The sequence below is a fragment of the Sciurus carolinensis genome, chromosome 1 (assembly GCF_902686445.1).
Source record: "Sciurus carolinensis chromosome 1, mSciCar1.2, whole genome shotgun sequence".
Classification (NCBI taxonomy): Eukaryota; Metazoa; Chordata; class Mammalia; order Rodentia; family Sciuridae; genus Sciurus; species Sciurus carolinensis.
Window position 1 is genome coordinate 11,620,358 of NC_062213.1, and position 22,268 is coordinate 11,642,625.

Here is a 22,268-nt window from a genome sequence, read left to right on the forward strand (position 1 = left end):
GAGTTCAGAAGTATAGATTATGAAAATATTATGAAGTTATAAAATTGAATACTGTGAAAAAATATTGTGAATTAAAATATTATGAAATTACAAAATAGTATGTACCAGAGAATCCTAAGTTTGTAAACATACTTTTTCATGAGATTTAAGTAAATGACACTTAATTGACTTCAAGGATAATTTTTATTTTCTTATCAGTTAAAATTTCCAAATATACTACAATTATCATAAATATTTCTTTAACGAATACTATTCAAGTTAAATACTAATCTTTAAGATACATTAGATAAGATTCTCTCAAAAGATTATTATGTCCCTGAAAATTTCATTATTCTGTGTTTTTGATTAATGAGATCCTTTTCTATTAGCATAGGAAGATGGCAGTATTACTCAGTGATTTTATTAATACAAATAAATCAGTTTAAAATGTCCTTGATTTTGAGTCTCAAACACAGAATGTCAGGCAAAGTATTATGATATGGTATAGATTCAGCCTTTTGGCTCTCTTCAGGAGTTTTTCAAAGAATTACGGAGGCTGCAAAAAAAAAAAAAAACTTTCTAAATTCAAAGTGTAATTCTTTTTGGATGTTTCTCAGCCTGGCTGTTTTACTATTCATATTCTTCATATTCTGCAGTCTCTACTTAGGCTACTTTTTTTTCATCTAAAGTACAGCTAAACAGTCAAGATTGTTCATAATTTTCCTTTACTTTTGCTTCTGAGTTTGGTGTAGTCATCTTTCTATTTTTAGTCAATCACTACTTTCAAAACGATTCAAGAGTTATTTGTGTTTCCTCTTGAAAATGTGTTTCAAATGATAAATTACTAGGCTTAAAATAAGCTTCCTGTATCACAAAGAAAAGGATCTCGGAAGTGCCAGGCAGAACAGGAGTTTACCCAGGACACCTTCCACTCAAACCAAGCAATGTGCAGGTATGATCCACAAGAGCACCTGCAACGGGCACCTCCCAGGTGGGGAGAGGAAGACCAGGCATGCTTGGCCCTCTGGGTTGTGGAGTAGATGTTATTCGAGTCCTCTGCAGACGACAAAGTAAACTGTGACTTAGTGATATTATATGTCTTGCCCAAGCTCAGAAAACTGATGGGTAACAGAGCTGAGATTGCAACCTGGGTCTGCAAGAGTTCAAAAAGTTCATGTCCTTAATCATTTTCCCAGAGATCCACAAACTTCAGCGGATAGAGAATAAAGTAACAGAAAGCAAAGAAAGGATGATACTGAAATGTCCCTGTCCCCTCTAAACAAGTCCATGCTGAGTGAGTGCATGAATGAGTGAATGAATTCTCATCCCTAAAATACAGAGGTGACAATACATGGGTGACAGTCCAGCCTTCTTCACTTCAGCACTCTTGTTGGACAGCTCCAGTAGATGTTAACACTTTCCTACTGAGTCTTCACGTGACCTCAAACATGACAGATGGCATTTACTTATTATCCCTGCACTAAAGGCTTGTAATTCAGCAAGCTAAGCCAGATGTGTCTTGAACTTGAGGAACACATCCCATCTTTTCCTCTTCAAATCTTACCCTCCATTCAGTCTTCCCTGAACACGGGGCCTGGGTTACTTTCTCTTCCCAAGCACTCCCATGGCAACGAGGATGTATCTGTTCCATGGAGTTTATCATATTATAAAATTATCTGTGTATTTGATTCTTTCTCTTGCTGCCCTATTTTGAGGGCAGAGACAATGTGCTTTCTTTATCTCTGCGTCCCAGTATATGTCTACCACACAGTAGATGCTCAGTAATCATGCGCTTCTCTGGGGCTATAGATAAGAAACATATTATGGTTCATTATTAGCATCTTATCTCCAAGGCAAAGCAGATGGAACTAGGGTGCCAAATCCTGCTTTAACCCCCAGAACTCTTGGTCCTCATGGTCTCTACACATAACACCTTTCCAAGAGAAGGCACATTTTCACTCCTAAATCCTGCCCTAACCTGGGGAGCTGGCCTGGACCTGGCCTGGTTTAAGTTGGGAGGGTCTTTCAGGACAAAGCTAGATGAGAAGCCAGTGTGAGCAGCTGACTTCATGTCCTGTGTCCCTGTGCTGCCCCTGCTGGTCTCCACCTGGAGGAGAGAAGGGAAAACGTGCAATTGCCTTCACACAGCGGGATGGATGCCTGCTCTTCTCCTTCTTCTACATCTTATCTGTAATGACCCCATTGTGTCCTTAGGCCACATCAGAGTTACTTCCAGTTGAGTTCTGAGGATATGTGTGCTTGTTGTGGGGAAAGGATTAAACAAAGGAGTGCTATGACTTGGTTTCAATCACAATAAAAATTATTCTGGCAACACTATAGAAAGTAGATTGGGGGCAGTGTGAGGTGGCAGTTGGAGATCAGGTCGACTGTACTCAGTGGTAGAAGAGGAGATGCAGGGAGGTGGATGCAGTGTGGATATATTTTGGTGGCAGAGGTGACAGGATTTGCTATAAATTGATGGGAGTGGTGAGGACTGACCCCTAGTTTTATTTTTGCTTTTGGCTCAAAGACCAGGGTGAACAGATGAGGGGACACTGCCTGAGATGGCAAAAACTAGGTAGAGAGAACCTTGGGTAATGTAAGACAAGACACACTTTCAGACAGAGAGATGATTTGCTTGAGCATTTTTATTTTGGGTTTCCTTCTTTAACCAGTGAAAGCCTGTCCAGGAGACAGTTTATCTCCACATGTCACCCATGTCCTCCTTCACAGTCCAATGTTGCTTCCTTCAAGCCTTTTTCCTCCTGGCCCAGAATGTCCTGAGAAGACCTCATATGGGACCAAAATGGAGGAGAGGAAGAACTGAGAATAAAGCCAGGGATCACTGGTCCTCTGAATTTCCTTCACAGATGAAGGTCATGTCAGTGTTTACGTATGCCTTTGCCACTGACCTTAGCAGCTTGGTCTTCTAGAGAGCCCAGGTCACCAGCCCCCAAAATTTCCCCACAAGGAAGATGTATCTAGTGTTGAGGGACACTCCTGGAAGAGATAGCCCAAAGATTTATTAAAACATAAGGTTTAAAATGGAGGAAACAGTACTCCTTGACACCTAGAATTGATCTAAGGATTAAAAGAATTGACCTACAGTTTAAAACAGTGTCCAACTCATGGGATGGAAACAAGAATCTCAGCATGAAAGCACTCAGAATAAAGATTTTCACACAGCAAGGACTGCACAGTGGTCTCTTAAACAGGATAATATCCCAAAAGGGGGACAGGAGGACATGTGCCTTCACATGGCTTTCTGTGATAAGAAGGCATAAAAGCTCTGTGAAATCTATGAAAAGTACCTGCAAATTGAAGATGTTATTAACGTGTGCACATTGTCTAGATTCTGGGCTCTTTAATCTCTCCTACCCGGTATGTCCTAGGGGACCTCAACTTCTTGGAGCCTCCTGGTTTCTGAACAGCTCATGCTTGAACCCTTAGAGCAGCCCCTATCACATAGTGGGTGTTCAGAAAACACTTCCTTCCTCTCCTATTCCTGGTCGAACCTGTTTCCCCGTGAGCATCCTTGAAGTCCCTCTATACTATCATATTGTTTTTCTTCTTCCGACAGAGATTTCCTGGGAACCAAGGAGGCCTCACTGCTGCTAATGGCCATGTTCCTTCTTGCTGTGTTCTACCACGGACAGCAGGTAACAGAACCTTTTGCTCATGCTACCCTGGCTACCCACATTCTCTGTTGCTGTAAAACTGCCCTGAAATGTCTTTCCTGCTCTTTGCAACAAATGACTATTAGCTGCTTGCACCAATTGTGATTTTTAATGAATCAATGTCTAGTGAAGACCACCTAATGGAAAAACCAAGCTGGAGAAGATGATATAGTGAGTGTGTGGTTTTAACATCCTTTTGGCCTGTCCCTTCCAAACAGGCATTAGGAAAAAAGAACATTTTCCTAATAAAAGAGTTTGTGATTTCTCCCCGAGGCAAACTGGGATCCTTCCCCAATTCTGTTGCCTGGAGAAAATTATTGGTAGAGAAGGTGTATGCTGTGCTGTGCTGGGTGAACACTCAGGCTGGAGGACCCCTGAGGCAGGGATCTAGCCCAGCTCTTCTCAGGAGTGTGTGGCCTTGGATAAGTTATTGCATTTCCTGAGCTTCAGCCTCCTTAACGCTAAAAGTAGTAATATCTACATAGGACTGCTTTGAGGACTCTTTTGAGATTGTCGTGTATAGCATTTTGTATGCTGCTGCTTTGTGTGTATAACTGCATATGTATAGGAAAAACTTTATTGCAAAATTATCCTGATTAGATAAAGTACCTACAACATTGATTGTGCTCTGAGTTCCTAGTCTTTTGGTTTTGATTTTTTTTGTTTTATTTTGTTTTGTTTTTTCATGATGCCGGAAATCAAACCCAGGGCTTTATTCATGCTAGGCAAACACCCTACCACTGAACTACATCCTCAGTCTTTGAGTCTCTATTCTTTACCAGGATCTGGAGTGCAGAAGAACTACCCAAAGCCCAGCTCCTGGCAGAGTTTCTTAGAGGAGAGTGAACCCTAAATTATGCAAAAGTGGTAGGTGCGGAACACACTTGCCCAGGGTCTTGAAAGAGAAGAAACTACTCTGCATAGAGCTTCCTGGAAGGTTTCACTAAGAGGTGTTGCCTACTACCAGAGACCAGAGGGACTTATCCAGGCATATCCCAACCATGAATAGTCAATCTCTGGAGTGGTCTTCTCTCCCTGGTAGAAACCAGGCCCTATAGCCTCATTGCTCTGCTCTGGATCCTGGTTCATCTCTGGACTGTGTGCACTTCGAAAAGAGTAACTAGAAAAAGTAAGGCAAAACAAGAAGCCTGTCAGCCAGAGCAGAAATAGAAACATCTCTGGAAAATCACCATGGAAACAGGGAGGTAACAAACCCTGGGAAATCATGGCTTACACAATCAAAACTCCCAAGAATTGAGACATACATATGGAAAATCACTCATAATAAGGGGGATGGTTAAATGTAGGGAAAAAATGGATGGTAAACAATCTTGGTGAGTGAAAGAAATGGGAGAAGAGTTAACCACTAAGTTCCTACCCTGTGTCTAGTACTTTCCCAGGATTACCTCTTTTGATCCCATCAACAACCTGGACTAGGAGTTATTATCTTCCCATTTTACAGATGAAGAAAGTGAGACTACTCAGGTAGCAAGTGGTAAAGCTAGAATTGGTGTCCAGATGGGTCTCCACTTTCTACTTCTCCAGACTAAAGCAGAGCAGGCACTCTCTATGCTAACACAGGGACCCTGACATTCAGTCCTGCAATATGGTGTTGACCAGTTTTTACCTTTTATTTTTTTTAAATCTGATGATTATTTTTTAAATTTTTTTATTTGTTCTAATTAGTTACACAAGACAAGGCATTTATGCCTTTTGATAAATCATACATAAACGGAGTATAATGTCTCATTTTTCTGATTGTACATCTTGTAGGATCACATCAATCATGCAGTAATATAGGTACATGAGGTAATAATGTCTGTTTCACTGTACTATCCTTCCTGCTCTTATGCCCCTTCCCCTCCCTTCACTCCCCTCTACCTAATCTAAAGTAACTCTATTCTTCCCTAGTGTCCCCAACCCTTTATTGTGAATTGACATCTGCATATCAGAGAAAATATTCAGCCTTTGGTTTTATGGGTTTGGCTTATTTCACTTAGCATGATATTCTCCAACTCTATCCATTTACCAGCAAATGCCATAATTTCATTCTTCTTTAAAGCTGAATAATATTCATTTTCTTTATCCATTCATCTGTTGAAGGACACCTAGGTTGGTTCCATAGTTTAGCTATTGTGAGTTGAGGTGCTATAAACATTGATGTGGCTATGTCACTGTAGTATGCTGATTTTAAGTTCTTTGGGCATAAACCAAGGAGTGGGATAGCTGGGTCAAATGGTGGTTCCACTCCAAGTTTTCTGAGGAATCTCCATACTGCTTTCCATAATGATTGCACCAACTTGCATTCCCACCATCAATGTATTTTTGAGTGTACCTTTTTCCCCACATCCTCACCAACATTTATTGTTGCTCATATTCTTAATAATTGCCATTCTGATTGGAGCGAAATGAAATCTTAGAGTAGTTTTGATTTGCATTTCTGTAATTGCTAGAGATATTGAATATTTTTCATATATTTGTTGATTGATTGTTTCTTCTGTGAAATGTCTGTTCAGTTCCTTAGCCCATTTATTGATTGGGTTATTTGTTTTTTGGTGTTTTTAGGTGTTAAGTTTTTTTGAGTTCTTTACATATCCTAGAAATTAATGCTTTATCTGAGGTGATGGAATTTGTGATGAAATAGATAGCCAAATGTCAAAGTCTAGCCATTACCAGAATTCCTTGGTATTTCTGGTCATCTGTGGGAAAAGGTGTCCTGTCTTCTAGGTCTGGATGGCCTCCTTTTATAGATGTGAACTCTTTAGTCTAACAGGCAAATTAAAATCCAATTGAAGGCAATGAAGACAAAACTAGATAAGTCAGTCCTGTAGAAATGCACTCACTCCACCATACAGGTTTCAAACTGTCAAGTGATAAATCCCCAGAAATAGCTGAAAAACAAATTTGGGGTGAGAGTTCTCATTCCATAATAATAATGTGTTTCTATTCCTCTGTCACCCTAAGGAATTTCCTGTGCCTTGCCAGTGCCTCCTTTCTCACATGGTAAGCTTCTAACATCCAAGTCAATATATCCCACTCTACATTTGTGCAGGAAAACCAGATAAACCTAATCCCACTAAGATTATGTGTAAGGTAAGAATGTGTCTGCGCTCCCCTAAGGTCTGAAAACTTGTGTCATCTGAGAATTTTTCCCTTCTATTACTAATGTTCAAAGGGCTTCAAAATTATATAACTACATCTCATAACTATAGCAATTACAGGTATTAACTTGGGCATTGGGCAGATGGCACCGAAACCCCAACTCTGCCTCTTAGTAGATACATGACTTTCAGCAATTTACTTAAATTTCTGAGTCTGTCTCCTCACCTATGAGAAGGAAATGCTCATAACAGGTTCTACTTCATCTGTTGTTATAGTATTGTATGAGCATAAAATTACAATGTTCTTATCCCAGTTGCTTGCTCTTATAGGAGCTCAAAATCATTGGTTAATTACTTTGAAAATCAGCCTCTATCACAAACAGAGAAGATATTATTATCCATCTGGCCCTAAGACAGAAGAGACTCAAGTCTCCTGAGGTCCTGAATTGTAAAGCCAATAAGAAGAGCCATTCTGACACAGGAATCCAAGTGCTCTAACTTCTGGTTGCATTCTGTCCCTGCCACGTGCCACTGCCTCCACTGTTAGAGGCTGCTTTCTTCAGGACTGCCTTCCTCCAGGTGTCTCCTCTCTACAGCATCTGGCAGGCTCCTGCTCCTCAGGAATCAAGCCCACCCACTGCTGACCTTGCGCCCTGCCCCCGTCAGATTCCCTCTGTGACTCAGCAGCCCTCTGTTTTAACAAAGTCTGAACGATGCCTGGGGTACAGAAGCATCAGGGGGAGCCTGTGTGACGAGACAGCCCCAGGGTGATGGAGGCAGTTATGTCACTGAATAACTGGGGATTTTCACTTTGCATGTATGTGGAAGTGATATGCCAAATACCTCCTCCTCTCCTGAGGCAGGCGGACTTCTGAATACTGGACAGGGAGGGAGAGCAAATGTCAGCTGCTTCCAGCTCATGCCTGACTCACTCACAGTCCTGGAGGTTTGGGCTTTGCCTGAGCACATCCATTTATAGAAAAGGAAGCCACACCTGTGCCCCAGGACAGAGACTGATGAGGTCATGCCTCCAGTCACCTACTTCTGGGTCTGTGAAAGACAGGTGTTGGGGACTGTGTGGCTCAGAAGTAAAGACCGAGCCTTGGAACCCTATGTTTTTGTCCATGTATACTTGTATATAGACATATATATCACTGGTAATCATATTAATATATGGAATTTTGAAAGTCAGTAAGAAATAAAAACAAAAGATATATAGGAAAAGACTATTTTATTCAACCACCCCTTGAACTTTGCCCACCCCCAGTTAACCATGTTTAATTCTTTTTTTATTGTCATAGAGTACCATGATGTTGTATTGCTATTTTTTTTTAGGATACAATAATCTTTATTGATTTAAGGCAAACAGCAATGATATTGGCAAAGAAAGTGGTAAATTTCAACTTCTTAGTAAGGTTTTTTTTTTTAAGGTAATGGATATGTTAATTGCCTTGAGTCTAGTAATCATTTCGTTATGTATATATACATAAAACTTATGCTATACACCTTAAATATACACAATCAAAAAGAAGGTCATTCATTATTTGAGAAATGGGGAGTGATAGAGGGACTACAAAAAGGCATAAGGAAACTTTGATGGGTGATGTGTATGCTATCCTGATTGTGGTAATGAATTTATGAGTGCATAAGTAAATCAAAATTTATCACATTATATACTTTAGATATGTATGGTCTATTATATGGCAAGTATTGCTATTTTTAATTTTTTAATTTTTTAAACATTGTGCATTGACTTTATACTATCATGTGTCAGGCTTTGCCTTCCTTAGGTGCATATTCCCCATCCTCTCTTTTAAACTCATAAATTTCAATGAAATAAGTCATCAGAGTTTGGTTGTTACCTATATTAATAGCATGGATCCCAATATTCTTGCTCAAGTTCCAGCAAGGCCATTTTAAGCATGAGTGACCTTGAGACACAACTTGCCAGAGCTGCCTTTTTTTTTTTAATCTGTAAAGTGAAATGATAAGCTGTCAGAGTTAGTGACCTGCTGAAAGAGGTCATTACATATGTATAGGAGTTAAGAGTCACAGCTCAGAGTCAAAATGCCCTGGGTTCCAAGCCCCTACTCCTGAGACCTTAGGAATTTGCCTCAACCTTACTGTGCCCACGCCCTCACTTGTGAAATGGAGGTAATGAAGCACCTGCCCAGTGAGTTGTCACATGATTGAATGAGCTTGGATACCAGGGAGTGCCTGCAACAGTGCCTGATCAGGGCAAGGGCTCAGTCAGCATTGGCTGTCATTATGTGAAAAGCTGCCACAAAATACAGCAACAATCCCTACGTGTTCCCTTGGCACCTTTTTCATGTAGCCAATTCCTAAATGACTCCATGAAAATCAGGAAAGAGAGTGCACTTCAATTCAAATGATATTTCTGAGCAAATGTTGAAGAAATTTTATTATTAAAATGTCAACGTCCATGTCTCCCTTATGCTTTTCTTTTCTCTCCATGTGCCCACTAACTGCACTGTGCTGAAGTGACCCCTTTGGTGTTGAAATTTCCTTCAGTGCCCCCAAGCCACCACTCAGCTATGAGGAAATAGAGGCAGAGACCTTCACTCATCTTCCTCTGCCTGGCATCCAGCAGGTAGTAGGTGTCCTGTACCTTTAGTAAATGGAAGAGGAAAGCTTACCTTCTGTGGAGCTTTAATACCAGCTGGTGCCTGCCTTGGACACTGGCTGCACGTGGACAGCATCATTTCTGTGCCTCTGCCTTCGCTGCAGCTACCTGCAGTCACCAGGCCAAAAAGTAAACTCTATTCTTGTCTCATAACCAGAAAATTCTTACTTAGGTCAAACCCAGGCTTCTGGATTTCCCTACTCAAGTTTCTGAGTTGAATTCCATTAGATGAGGGTACTTCAACAGGACAGAAATAAACAACTACCTCCTGCTTCAACCACACGTGCATTTATTTTTATTTTTTATTAATTTTCTTTTTTTCTATAACTTTTAATTTTTTTTATTTAGCTTTTAATTTTTTACAGACTGCATTTTGATTCATTGTACACAAGTGGGGTACATCATTTTGTTTCTATGATTGTGCACAATGTAATTCATACCATTCATGTAATCATACATGTACATAGGGTAATGATGTCTGTCTCATTCTACTGTTTTTCATACTCCCTCCCTCTCATTTCCTCCTACATATTCTAAAGTTCCCCCATTCTTCTCTCATTCCCCATCCCCACCCCCATTATATATCTTTCTCCACTTACCAGGGAAAACATTCAGCCTTTGGTTTTTTGGGCTTGGCTTATTTCACTTAGCATGATATTCTCCAATTCCATCCATTTATTTGCAAATGCCACAATATTATTGTACTTTATGGCTGAATAGTATTCCATTGTGTATATATACCAGAGTTTCTTTATCCATTCATCTGTTGAAGGGCATCTAGGTTGGTTCTAATTAGTGGTATATGACAGTAGCATGCATTTATACATTTCGATAAATCTTAAATAAATTGAGTGTAATTTTTTAATGGGAAAAAGAAAAACATTTCATTTGGAAATAGTTATGGATAAGAAAATGCTATGCTACAATCAGAGAAGACAAAACCTGATGCTCTTGAATCTGGAAGAGAAAACAATCAAAGAAGAGCTTTGATCTGATTTCATCCACATATGCCTTAACCTACAGGAACATCTTGCAATCCTATATTTTAGACATTTCAGAAAGCCTTTGTATGCATCATGTCACTTGATCCTGATAATAGTTCCATATAATAATCCATGTCTCTTAAATTAGACTGACTGAGGGCCACTAGCTTTAGTCATTAGAAGGGAAACCCGTGAGCCGAGTTAATTTGCCAAGGCCACACAGCAACCTGGTGGAGTGCCCAGGGCAAGCATTCTTGTGGACAGACGCTGCCTCCACTCATGATTTTTCTTTGGGGAGGGGGTATGGGAAATTTCAAAAACATACAAAAGTTGATAAAAGCATGTTCTGAGCTCACATTGACTCAGGTTCAACCTTGTTTTATCTATGTCCCTATTTATTTTGCCCCTTGACCTCCTTCCCTCCAAGTGTTCTGAAGAAAATTCCAAACCTCCTATCATTCATCTGTAAGGACTTCAATATGTATTTAAGTGAGATTTTAACCTAATCACAATTAATAGACTACACTTGTAAAAAGAAAACAGCAATTCATTTATATTGTCAAACCTCTAAGCAGTTTTTCCATTTCTTGGTTAACTTATAATTTATGTTTATTTGAATTGAAATCCAGATAAAGTCTACATATTCCCATTGGCTGTATGTCTCTTAAGTCTCTTTTTAAATCTGCAGGATCAAAACTCCATCATTTTTTTTCTTGCAGTATTTTGCAAGGGCCAGTGGGCCTGTATAATTCCTCCTAGTTCAGAGTGTGTCAATTGCATCCCCTAAGGTTATTTAACACTTTCCTTTGTCATTTGTTTTTCTTTTGTTGGCTGTTATATCTAGAAACTTGGTGAGATTCAGTTTCAATTTTTTCCTGCAAAAATATCAGGAGATACATACAATTAGGAGATCCCTATAATTAGGGGATACATAATGTCTCCTTGTCTCTCTTTTTGCGATATTAGCAGCTACTGATAATAGCCTCTGTTCATCTATTCAATAAATGGTGACATTCTAATCCTATCAGTAGTTCATAATTTATTAGTTGGAATACATTATTTAAAAGAAACATCTCCTTACCAACTGTTGCCTGGAAATACGACTCATCAAGCTATGATAAATGCTGGATTCTTTACCTATGAGTTTGCTTCCTTTAAGTTTCCCAATAAATCGGTTCCCTAGCATCATTCAGAAATAATAGATGAGATTTTGGTTTTTTAAATGTCACCCTGAATTTTTGCACTTTAGCCTATTTCCAGTGTTTACATCCATTGCAATTGTTATTCTTAATAAAACCTAATTTGTCACGTCTTTGACAACTGGAAGCCTATCCAAGCTGGCTTTTAAATTCTTTTGTCTACTGGACTTAGGAATCTCAGAGAGACTCCTTGTTTATGCATGAAAAAAAATTATTCTAGATTTTTTAAAAGTTTCTGTCCTAAAATTGAGCCCTTTCTGGAAAGAGAATTATTATTTTTTTAATTCTTTATTTAGCTTTTAATTTTTTACAGGCTGCATTTTGATTCATTGTACATAAATGGGGTACATCATTTTGTTTCTACAGTTGTGCACGATGTAGATTCATACCATTCGTGTAATCATACAAGTACATGGGGTAATGATGTCTGTCTCATTCCACCATCTTTCATACCCCCGCCTCATTTCCCTCTGCATAATCTAAAGTTCCCCCATTCTTCTCTCACTCCCCATTCCCCACCCCCATCATATATCATTCTCCTCTTATCAGAGAAAACATTTGGTGGATTATTTTTATAGAAACTGATATTAAGAAATCACACTCTGGAAGCTCTGGGTGTTCATTGCTGTAGGTTTCCATTCCCTGGGCCTTGATTTTGGTGAGAGGAGCTGGGAACAGCTCAAGTTCACAGTGAGCCTTGTACTTCTTATTGAGGACCTGAGGCTTTTTTAATATCACCAATTTTACATCTGCAGTTTTTTCCTTTTCCCCAAAATTCCAGTTTTTTCAATGACAACACAGTTGCCCATTTGCTTTATTGTACAATTTAATAGACTAGTCTAAGAATAATAATGCAAATATTACCACCCACAATATGATTATTGTGAAGAATTTTAACATTCTATTGGAACTCTTTTTACCCTTTGAGTATTTCCCTCTAGGAATGAGCCATCAAAGTATTTTTGAAAAAGACATTTGGTATAATACGTATTTTCTCTTTGTGTGGTTAGAGGTGAAGGTTCATTGTTTACTTGTTTATTTTTACAGACACTTTTAAAAAAATCTATTTAGATTTACAAGTAAATGAATTTTTCCTGATTCTAAGATTGACTCGAAACAAGTTATAATTTTAAAAGTGTAAATTCTACCTTAATTCTTCCATCCTATTCCCTGTTCCCTCTCTCATTTCATAGATAACAACTTTTTAAGGTTTTCACCTTTAGTTTTTCAATAAACAAATTAAGACAGATTAATGTGTGTGTAGGTGGAGAAAGAGAGAGAAAGAGAAAGAAAGAGAGCTTCTCCCTTATTAGACAAGTGATAGCACATTATATACATATTTCCCCCTTAGAGAATGGCCCATCAAAGTATAGAGACGCTCTTCCTGTCTGTTTATAGCTGCACCGAGTCCTGTTGTATATATGTGCTGTGGTCTGTTCAATCAACAAAATGAACATTTGGACTGTTCCACCTTCTGTTATTATTGAATTAATAATCTTTCACCTGTGTTTTATAATGTTGTTATCAGCTAGGACTCTAAAATAAGACAAAGCAAAGCTACTAGTCATAGGCCCTTGAACGTAGGCCATCTAAACACAGGTAATATACTGTTCGTTTTACTGGCTAAAGACTTTGAAATAATACATCCCCAAAGCTGTGATAAAAATGGCTGGTGAGCTGCTCTGTAAAGGAAACTGCCCTGTGCAATGCAAAGGGAAGCCAGGCCAAGAGAGAACTAACGTGTACGAGTGCCATCTGTGAGCCATTTACCTGTAATTCCTTAGTAATTCACATCCCACCCCCATGTGGGTTGTCATCATCATCTCAAGTTCAGAGATGAGGAAACAGAAAAGTCACTGATCATCCAGGGTTATAGTGGCAAATGTGGAACCAGAGCTCTATGCCGCATCTGTCTGACACCAAATCCATGGCCATCTCATTATAGTCTTCATTTCTTCCTTATTGACTAGTCATTGCTTAGATTGAAGGACCTGGTATTTGAATGTTGCTTAGAAAAAAAGCCAGACACATAATAAGTTCCACTCGAGCACTGGTTAGTCTTAGGATTCTAACATATTTGTCAAGCCCACCAACACTGATTGAGCACCTGCTCTGTGCCACACATGTCAGGCTATCAGTCAGCTCAGGCCACTCAACAAATACCACAGACAGGGAAACTGAACAAAGCTCTAAAATGGAGGTCCAGTAGAGTTTTGGTTCCTGGTGAGGGCTCTCTTCCTGGCTTGAAGATGACCACCTTCTTGTTGTTGTGCCACCACGTGGTCCTGTCTCAGTGGGAACATAGGGAGAGAGAAAAGCATCCTCATCACCTCATCTAACTCTACTCACGTCCCAAAGGTCCCGTTTCCAAATATCATTGCCTCAGGATTCAGAGCTTCCATAGGAATGGGGGAAGGGCACGATTATTCAGTCCACAGCAGTAAGAATGTGACAATAGAACAGGTGAAAGGACCCAGACTGCACAGCACCTGCAGTCTAACAGGGGGCTCAGACCTGGTCAGAAAAACCCCATGAATGATTATAAAACCACTAGTACAATGACGCTAGGAGGGGCAGGTGCACACTCTGTGGGATCTAATCATCCTCTGATGACTTGGCTGCAGGCAATGCCTCCCAAATGCTTGGGTCAGACTCTGTTTCCTTTCCGAAGAGCGCCAGAGCCTGGCCCACCTCCAGACGTGTGGCTGGAGCCCGTACTCCCCAAGTTCATCGGCTGCCTCTCTTTGTCTCCCATGAACTACAGCTGGAGTACACAGCCCGCCTGGACTTCCTCTGGCGTGTGCAGGCCAAAGAGGAGATCAATGAGATGAAGGAGCTGAGGGAACACAATGAGAACATGCTTCGCAATATCTTACCCAGTCACGTGGCTCGCCATTTCCTGGAGAAAGACCGTGACAATGAGGTGAGCCCTTGCCTCTCTGGCTGCTGAGAAAGGGTGGGAGTGGGTCATAGAGTGTTGCTCACACTCTGGGAGAATTCTTCTGTACTCTTTTGAGGGCATGAAAATGAAGACTACCTACCAATGGTGCCAGGCAGCCATGACAGGCGCCATGTTATCTACACGTGGCCTCCCCTGGCCCCAAGCATCTCATCGATTAGATGGATATAAGATCCTCATTGCAAGATTAAATTGAAGTTTTAATATTTTACATGTGTATGTTATGTATTTAAATATATATGCACATGCATACATATGATTTCATATTATATATGTACACACACATATATTACAGTCACAAAAAGTACAAATACTGTATGATTTCATGCAGATGAGGTACCTGGAGCAGTCAAAATTATAGAGGCAGAATACAGATTGGTGGTTGCCAAGGGCTGGAGGGAGGAGGGAATGGGGAATTATAGTTTCACAGACTCAGAATTTGTTTTGCAAGATGAAAAGTGTTCTAGGATGGCGGAAACGGCTGCATAACAGTGTGAATGGACTTAGTACTACCGGACTATACAATTAATGGTCACAGGGGTAAATTTCATGTTTTGTGTATTTTACCAGAATTTTAAAATAATAATAATATATGTAATATAGGTTCAATGCATAAATATGTGTATGTATATATGTATTCATATACAAATATAGGTGTGTGGGCGCGGGTATAAATATTCTTAGCAAAATATCTGGCATGTAGTGGATGCTCAAAAATGCTCTTTCTGCTTAAAACTACTTCTCCTTATTATGTCACACCTGAAGGCCACTGTGAAGGCAATACAGAAGTCAGAACCAAGCTGCTGGAGGCTCTTATTCCCTCCCAGGGGAGAATCCTTCCTTGCCTGGTGCAGCCGCTGGTGCCTCAGATCTGCCTTGGCTTGTGTCCCCATCACTCTGCTCTGTGCCTCTGTCTTCACGTGGCCCTCTTCATAAAACACGTGTCCTCCTCTTTTCTAAGGACAGCAGTCGCTGGATTTAGAGCTCACTCCAATCCATTATAACTTGATCTTAATTACATCTGCAAAGACTATTTTCAAATAAGGTCACATTCCAATTTCCAGACAGATGAATTTGAGGGCACACTATTTCCCACTACAAGGATGAAGGTAGAGTGGTGAGTTATGTAGGAAGAAGCCCTGGTCACACTCAGTCAGCTACAGTCAGGTTTAGGTGCACTCTTAAGTGGAATTAAGCCTTTAAAAAGTCTAAAGCATAATCCAGTGAACTGACTGCTGGAAGTGCCTGGATAGGAGGGTTATAAGATCAGGATCCAGTTAGAAGACCCTAAAATAGTCCAGACAGGACCCCAGAGAGGAGGCCTAGCATGGTGGCAAGGGAGATGGAGAGGTTATGAGTTCCAGATTCCTTTTGTAGGTGGAATAAACAGGACTCAATAATGGAGCTGATATGAGAGATGGGAAATGAAAATCCTCAAACAATTAGACTAATCCCGCCACCTCCAAGGGGAAGTTACTCAGGAGGGAAGTGAAAGGTACCTTTGAACACCTAAAGCACTAGCAGGTGAGAGGGCTTGGCCCTGGGCCCTGTGTCAAGAGGAGCCTTAAAATGGATGGAGTCAACAGGCTGCCTCATCCTCACAAGACCGTGGGCTCCCCAAGGACAAGGACCACGATGGCCTTAGTCACCACTGATCCTCAGGCCTGTTGATTCTGCCCTGTGGCCTTATTCAGTAAAGATTTTTTTTTTATTTTTATTTTTCAAGGTGAAAAGTTTTATTTAAAGAATAGAACAGAGACAGACTTCTCTGGAGGAAGAAGGGGATCAAAAGCTTGTGTCCAAAGGACTGAGGGTGTCCTGCCCTTTTATAAATTTCATGGTTCCTTTGTTCTCATGCCCCTCCTCTCATCCTGACTATGTGACCAAAAAGATGGAGTGATCCAAGGGCAGCACCAAAGCTGTCCAGGGGCTACTCACTAATGACTCCTCCTTGGGAGGAACAATTCCCTGGAGACAGAGGTGCTAGCATTTTATTTCTTTTGAATCAGCTCCTGTCTTCCTGACCCAGTCATTTATTACCTATATGACTGTCCTTTTGTCCCTGGACTCAATGCCTCCTCTGATAATGGACTCCTTACTGCCCTAAGGGGAAATGGATGATGACCACTCTGACTGCTTCAGGCTGAGAGCTGACCACTGTGGGTTTCCGTTTTAGGAATGTTTTTTAGTCGAGGGGTCCTGGCAAAAGTTTGGTTTGGAAGCAAGGGGTTGTAAAGTCATCGGGAGGTGGGTACTTCTATGAGAGAAACAAGAAGATATGAATACTGGAATGAGATTAATGCAAAATAAATGGCATAGCATCTGGAACATATCAATGAATATCATGATGATGATAGAAAACAGTAATCTCTCACCCGGAGATGCAAAAGCTAAGAAGTTGTTCCCATAACAAGGCCAGCGAAGAGATCTCTGTTTGGGAATTAAATCTTTAAGGATATTAGTTATATTGTCACAGTTATCAGGAATGTAAACATAACACTCAGTTTATATAACGTCACAGATGCCCCTATAAGATGTAGTTAAGATATCTAAAATCATCTGACTTTTCTAAAATACCTTATTATTGGCATAACTTCTGGATTTAGTAGAGATCCCTTTATTTCTGTCACTTAGGTCTAGATAATAATACTAGCAAGCACAGATTAAGTCTGCTTTTGTAGGAAGTTAGGAATATTTGTAGGCCTTCAATGGACTAAATAATTCTGACTGATAGTCTCTTTTGATAGTTATCAGGCAATCTAAGAATCCATCTTTTGAGCTTCCAATCTTACTTACTCTTGGTGGGGCTAACACAAGAGTACATCTTAAGTTACTTTAAAAAAAACTATTGTCTTTTATTTTAAATGTCCGGGTATGGCTGTACTTTGGCTATAACACTGTTTTTGCTAGGTGTTTAAGACCAAGCTGGTCAAATTGACCTTGTTCCTATTTATTGTTAAGAGTCAGCTGAGTTTCCTCAGAAGATCACAATTGGGAACTTGAGAGCAGCCTATTATCTCCTTCAGTGTCATCTGCTAGATGGGTCAGGAGCTCCTTGACCATGTGGCTTCCCTTGGAAGCATCAGGAACATCTTCCTCTCCAACAACCATCCTCTTTGAAGCATGTGCACTAGTGGGCTTTCTGTTCTCCAGAATCTCATAGATGCTCCTGGTCAGGAGGTCATATGACCTAGAGCTGCAAAGTCCTTGGAGAGGTCCCCTTGTTCCCTGGGTTTGAACTGACCTCAGAAGGCAAGAGCCAAATAGTGGCTATTTTTCTTTGTTGACCCTTTCACTACTTAACTTTAGTCTTTAAATTTTGGTCTTAAACATCCAGCAAGACAGTTTCACCAGTCTTAAAGTAAGAGTACTAGATTTTAACTTTGATGTCTATAACTTTACAGTTATTTACCCCTTCCATTAATTAGGATTAGTATTAGTACTGGAAGTTAACCTTACATCCTGTCTGTTCTATAGATGATAACTCGGGTTGTTATATTAGAAGTTGTACTTTTGCAAGGTACTAACAGATAGCAGTTATAAAGTTTATAAGGAAAATACAAAATGAAATTAACAAGAGTAAAAACATAAATCTTTACTTCGAATGTCTCTTTTCTAGCTGTTGACCCTTTTTAAAATTCATATTTGAAACAATCCTTATGAAATTCCTGAATTTAAACAAATTACTCCACTTCAACAAACAAAAAAATTAAATTAAAAAAAACAAGATGAAATACTTTGTTTTTATTGTACTTTGATTGAAAGCCAAAGGAAACCTCTCATATTCTTTGTATATAAAATTATACCTGATTGAATCTTAACCCTTAGTAACTTTGTTTTTAGTGAAAACAGAAACAAAGCAATCTCAAAACTTTTTCATTTGCCAATTTATGAAAACACACATAATGTTTAAATATATTACCTTATGGATTTTAAGAAGTTAAGAGTACTTAATTTTATATTTAACAATTGATGTTTTAGCACTTTAACTTTTAATCAGATGTCTCTAACAAACACATTTATGAAGATTAAACCCATTGATGTTAAATCTAATTTAATCATTTTTAACTGTGCAGTTAACAGTATTAGCTATCTCTTCTTTGTTGAAGAAAAAGCCTAGAGGTAATGGATATTCCATTCTAGACATTTTATAGAAGTCAACACTTCATTAATTGTTTAACCACCTAGAAAAACTTGTGAGTTAGTAATTTTAAAGACATTTTTACTCTCATCTGATTACTTAATCTAAATTTTGTTAAGTCATATGAACTAAAAGATATTTGGACCATTTCTCTTTTAAATTTTGATTTATGAGTGCTCATTCATATGCCAATTTTGATACCATGTACATGATATCTGGACATAAGCAGATATGTATATACAACACAATCTGCAGGTTTGCACATACACTAAACAGACAGGACACAGATACCTTGCAGCTTTTTGTAGGTAGATCTCCACAGGTAGGAGGCACCTCTACAGATGTTTATAAAGCCTCTATTAGATTTAACCCGTTAAAAATGAAAATAGAGCCTATCAAACTTTTACATTATGGTTTTAAATGTAGAGCAGGCCTATACAGTTGGAAATGCTCGATGTAAAGTCTGGTAGCCATGGTGGACACTGAAACCAAAGGTTCAGGTGGCCACGTGTCCTCTATGGCTATCAGATTTACTCCCAAATCATCATGTCTCTGTCATTCTTAGGACTTTGTGAAGGAGATTTTCTAACGTATTTGAGAACTAACCCTTGAAAATTGGTCTCTGAACAAAAGAAGGCTATAAAACCCTCTATAGTTAGATAAAATAAGACTAATCAGAAAAATATGTTGATTTAGGCATGCAGGATCAAATGTAAATTCATCATAAAACCATGAGCTCAAAAATAGAATTTTTTAAAAAACAGGAGTCTTAGAAAATGACACTACTGTAATTATTCTATTAAAGGCATGCAGAACATCTTTATCAGATCAGAGTTCACTTTTTGCCTCAGATTAGAGTCAGTTCAGATATTAAGGTTTTCAAGGTAAAGAAGACTTGTATACATGAGATTATTCTATTTTTCCTTCCCTGTGCTATAATGCTTTCTTGTTAAGAAAGCAGGACTGTAGAGTGTGAGAGCAGGTAAGAGCCAGCCTTTTAGGTCCCGCAGTGGCTTGAATTTAAAAGTGACACCTTTTTTTTCCCTTTGGTCTCCTGGTTCTCTGCAAGCCTTGTAAGTCTTGTGAGCTCTGCAAACCCTATAAGTCTCTGCAATTTACATCTCAAATGCAAGCCTTGGAAAGATAGAGATCTGGCAGAAGCTAAGAAGCAAGGGAAGCTGCTGTTTTGAGCAAAACTTCATGCATAGGGCATTTTAATCATTTTTTTTTTCATTTCTCCAGTTGGTAATTAGGCCAGGTTTGGATGTAGAAAATTATGAGACGTCATCTCCCATTACTTTTGAGGATAAGGCTCCCCTCTGAACAATATGAAAATGAACTAAAGAGAACCAAGGAACCGTCTCTTTGGTAGGGGATGTCTCCTGACTCTGAAGCCTCTAGCTCCTGGAGCCTCTAACAGCCAGCAGTTTCCACCCCTCCATGCATGGAAATGCAAGGCTTCTGGATTTAACTACTGCCTTGCCAGTCTGCTCTGTTTAGCATGGGTGGTCATAAAAAAGATGCAAGCCTCCAGATTATCCACCCTCGCTGTGTGACGTGTAATCCCTGGGAGAACATGGAACCCCTTTTGGAAATGATTCTTGATCTGTCTGTGTTGGGCTTCCAATTAGTTATTGAACTTTGTGGGGGAGGAGGAATTGGGTCTCAGAATGGAGGATCATAACTGAGTCTAATTTACATTTTTGGCACAATTTGGGTTTTTTAAACAAGGTCTGGAAAGTCCTTAGGCCTGCACTTAGGATCTTCAGAGTATTTTCTTTCTTTTTACAGAACAGGATGAGCTGTAGAATGGTATTAAAATTCATATTTCCCTCTGATGGTCATGATTCTCTATTAGATGGAGAGTTGGTATTGATACCATGTTGGGCAGCAGAAGAATGCTAGGGGTTAAGGCTGGAATAAAGAGTTGTGCTCACTGTGGAGCAAAGGAATCTTCAGAGGGCTGTGGGTATAAATCTCCCTTTTGCAATCAAAGAAGCTCAAGGAGCACACAAGAGCACAGAAACAACAATCGGAAAATCCCTAGGGGTTTGCAAAGTCTTCCTATGCGAGCAAAGGGAACCCAGGCACTTCCTAACGAACCACCCCATGTGAAATGTCCTTCTCTCTATGGCTGGAGTTTGATCAGGAGGAGCGAGCACAGCAGAGTGCAGTAAGGCTCATCCAGAGGTGCATGTGTTATTGGGGCTTTCGCTCAGTGCCGCATTTATCAAGCAGTTGCCACAGGGTGCCCTATAAGGGCAGTCAGTCAGGAGAGGAGTCTGGGGAGGAACCTTCGAGGTTCACCAGAGAGTGGCCTCAGCCAGCATCTCAGAGTTCCAACCCTTTGTCTGTCTCCAAGCATCCAAAAGTAGACGGGGCTTAGAGACACTGTATACTCATGCCAAATGCACTCCGAACCCAGAGAGGATAGTGAGAAATGGCTTTGGCAGGACCCAACATGCCTGACCCACAGGACAGGTAGGTGATTAGGAGCTACCTAGGCCATGAATCCTGTCACCCGAGTCTTGTAGAATGGAGGCTTGCACTAACTGCATTTAATTGACCCAGGGTTGCCCATTATTGTCCTCCAGAAAAAAAGAGAGAAAGGCGCCCCTCAGGAAGATGTGAGATGCATGTGAAGGAGCTTACCTCAGTGACTGACCTGGCCGAGCCTGGATCTGAGACCAGGATGATACTGGTGTTCAGACTCCTGTTCCCCAGTGTTGAAGTTTGAACACCCAAGGAAAGCCAAGGCAAGAGCAAAAGGTTTTACTTAAAGGATAGGACAGAGTCAGACTTCTCCCAAGGCCGTAGGGGATCCAGGGCTGGTATCCCCTTCTTCAGTGAAGTTTTGTGGATGGAATAAAGTGGTGAGTGTCCCTCTGGGGCACTCGAACAGAAGGAGCTTCCCTTCGTCTGTGATGATACAAAAGCAACTGGGATCCTCACAGAGGCTGGGCTCATATAACCTTTCCAAACTAGATTTACAAACTGAGCTTAACTGGGGGCGGGGTGAGAACCCATAGAAGGAAGGTTACAAATAGGATGATCCTGACACAATCTGTGCAGTGAGCCAGTGAGTGACTAGCTGGCTGGCTGGTTGGTTGGTTGGTTGGTTGGTTGGTTGATTTAAATTTGTGAACATAAGCCTTTGGGCATAGAAGGGGGTCTCCAACTTTCCCATCCATACGCTGCTACTCACACTGCCTGAAAGACCCCTAAAGATTTTTGGGTTTGTGATCCTTGCGTTGGGAGCCCAGAGGACAGAACTGAGAGAGACCTATAGGGTCTTTTTCCCATCTAGGCCACTGAAGAAAGACCACTGCCAGAGAAGCCAGGGTAGGAGTAACCAGCAGCCCGAGTAATCAGCTCCGGATGCACTCAGGCCCTGGAGGGTCTCAGAGCAAAATGAAACACCACCCACTCTCTGACAGATGGAGTTCCTTGGAACTGGGCTCAGGACTGGTTCCCCAAGGCTCCCTGAGGCCAGAGGCTTAATTTTGAGAGCTTCTTGACAGAACCACAGAAGCAGAGGGAACGAACGTTGAGGTGCATCGACCGTGACCACCAGATGCAGAGAAG

The 22,268-nt window shown here is 40.3% G+C and overlaps 1 protein-coding gene across 4 annotated transcripts in view; it reads left to right on the forward strand.

Annotated features, from left to right (window-relative positions):
• Adcy8 (adenylate cyclase 8) overlaps positions 1 to 22,268 on the forward strand; it is a 231,096-nt gene that overhangs the window by 190,637 nt on the left and 18,191 nt on the right. For all 4 annotated transcript variants that reach the window (XM_047525869.1, XM_047525870.1, XM_047525871.1 and 1 more), the window contains 2 exons: positions 3,560 to 3,638; positions 14,348 to 14,506. In XM_047525869.1, the coding sequence (XP_047381825.1) occupies positions 3,560 to 3,638; positions 14,348 to 14,506 (238 nt within the window). The remainder of the gene's footprint in view (positions 1 to 3,559; positions 3,639 to 14,347; positions 14,507 to 22,268) is intronic.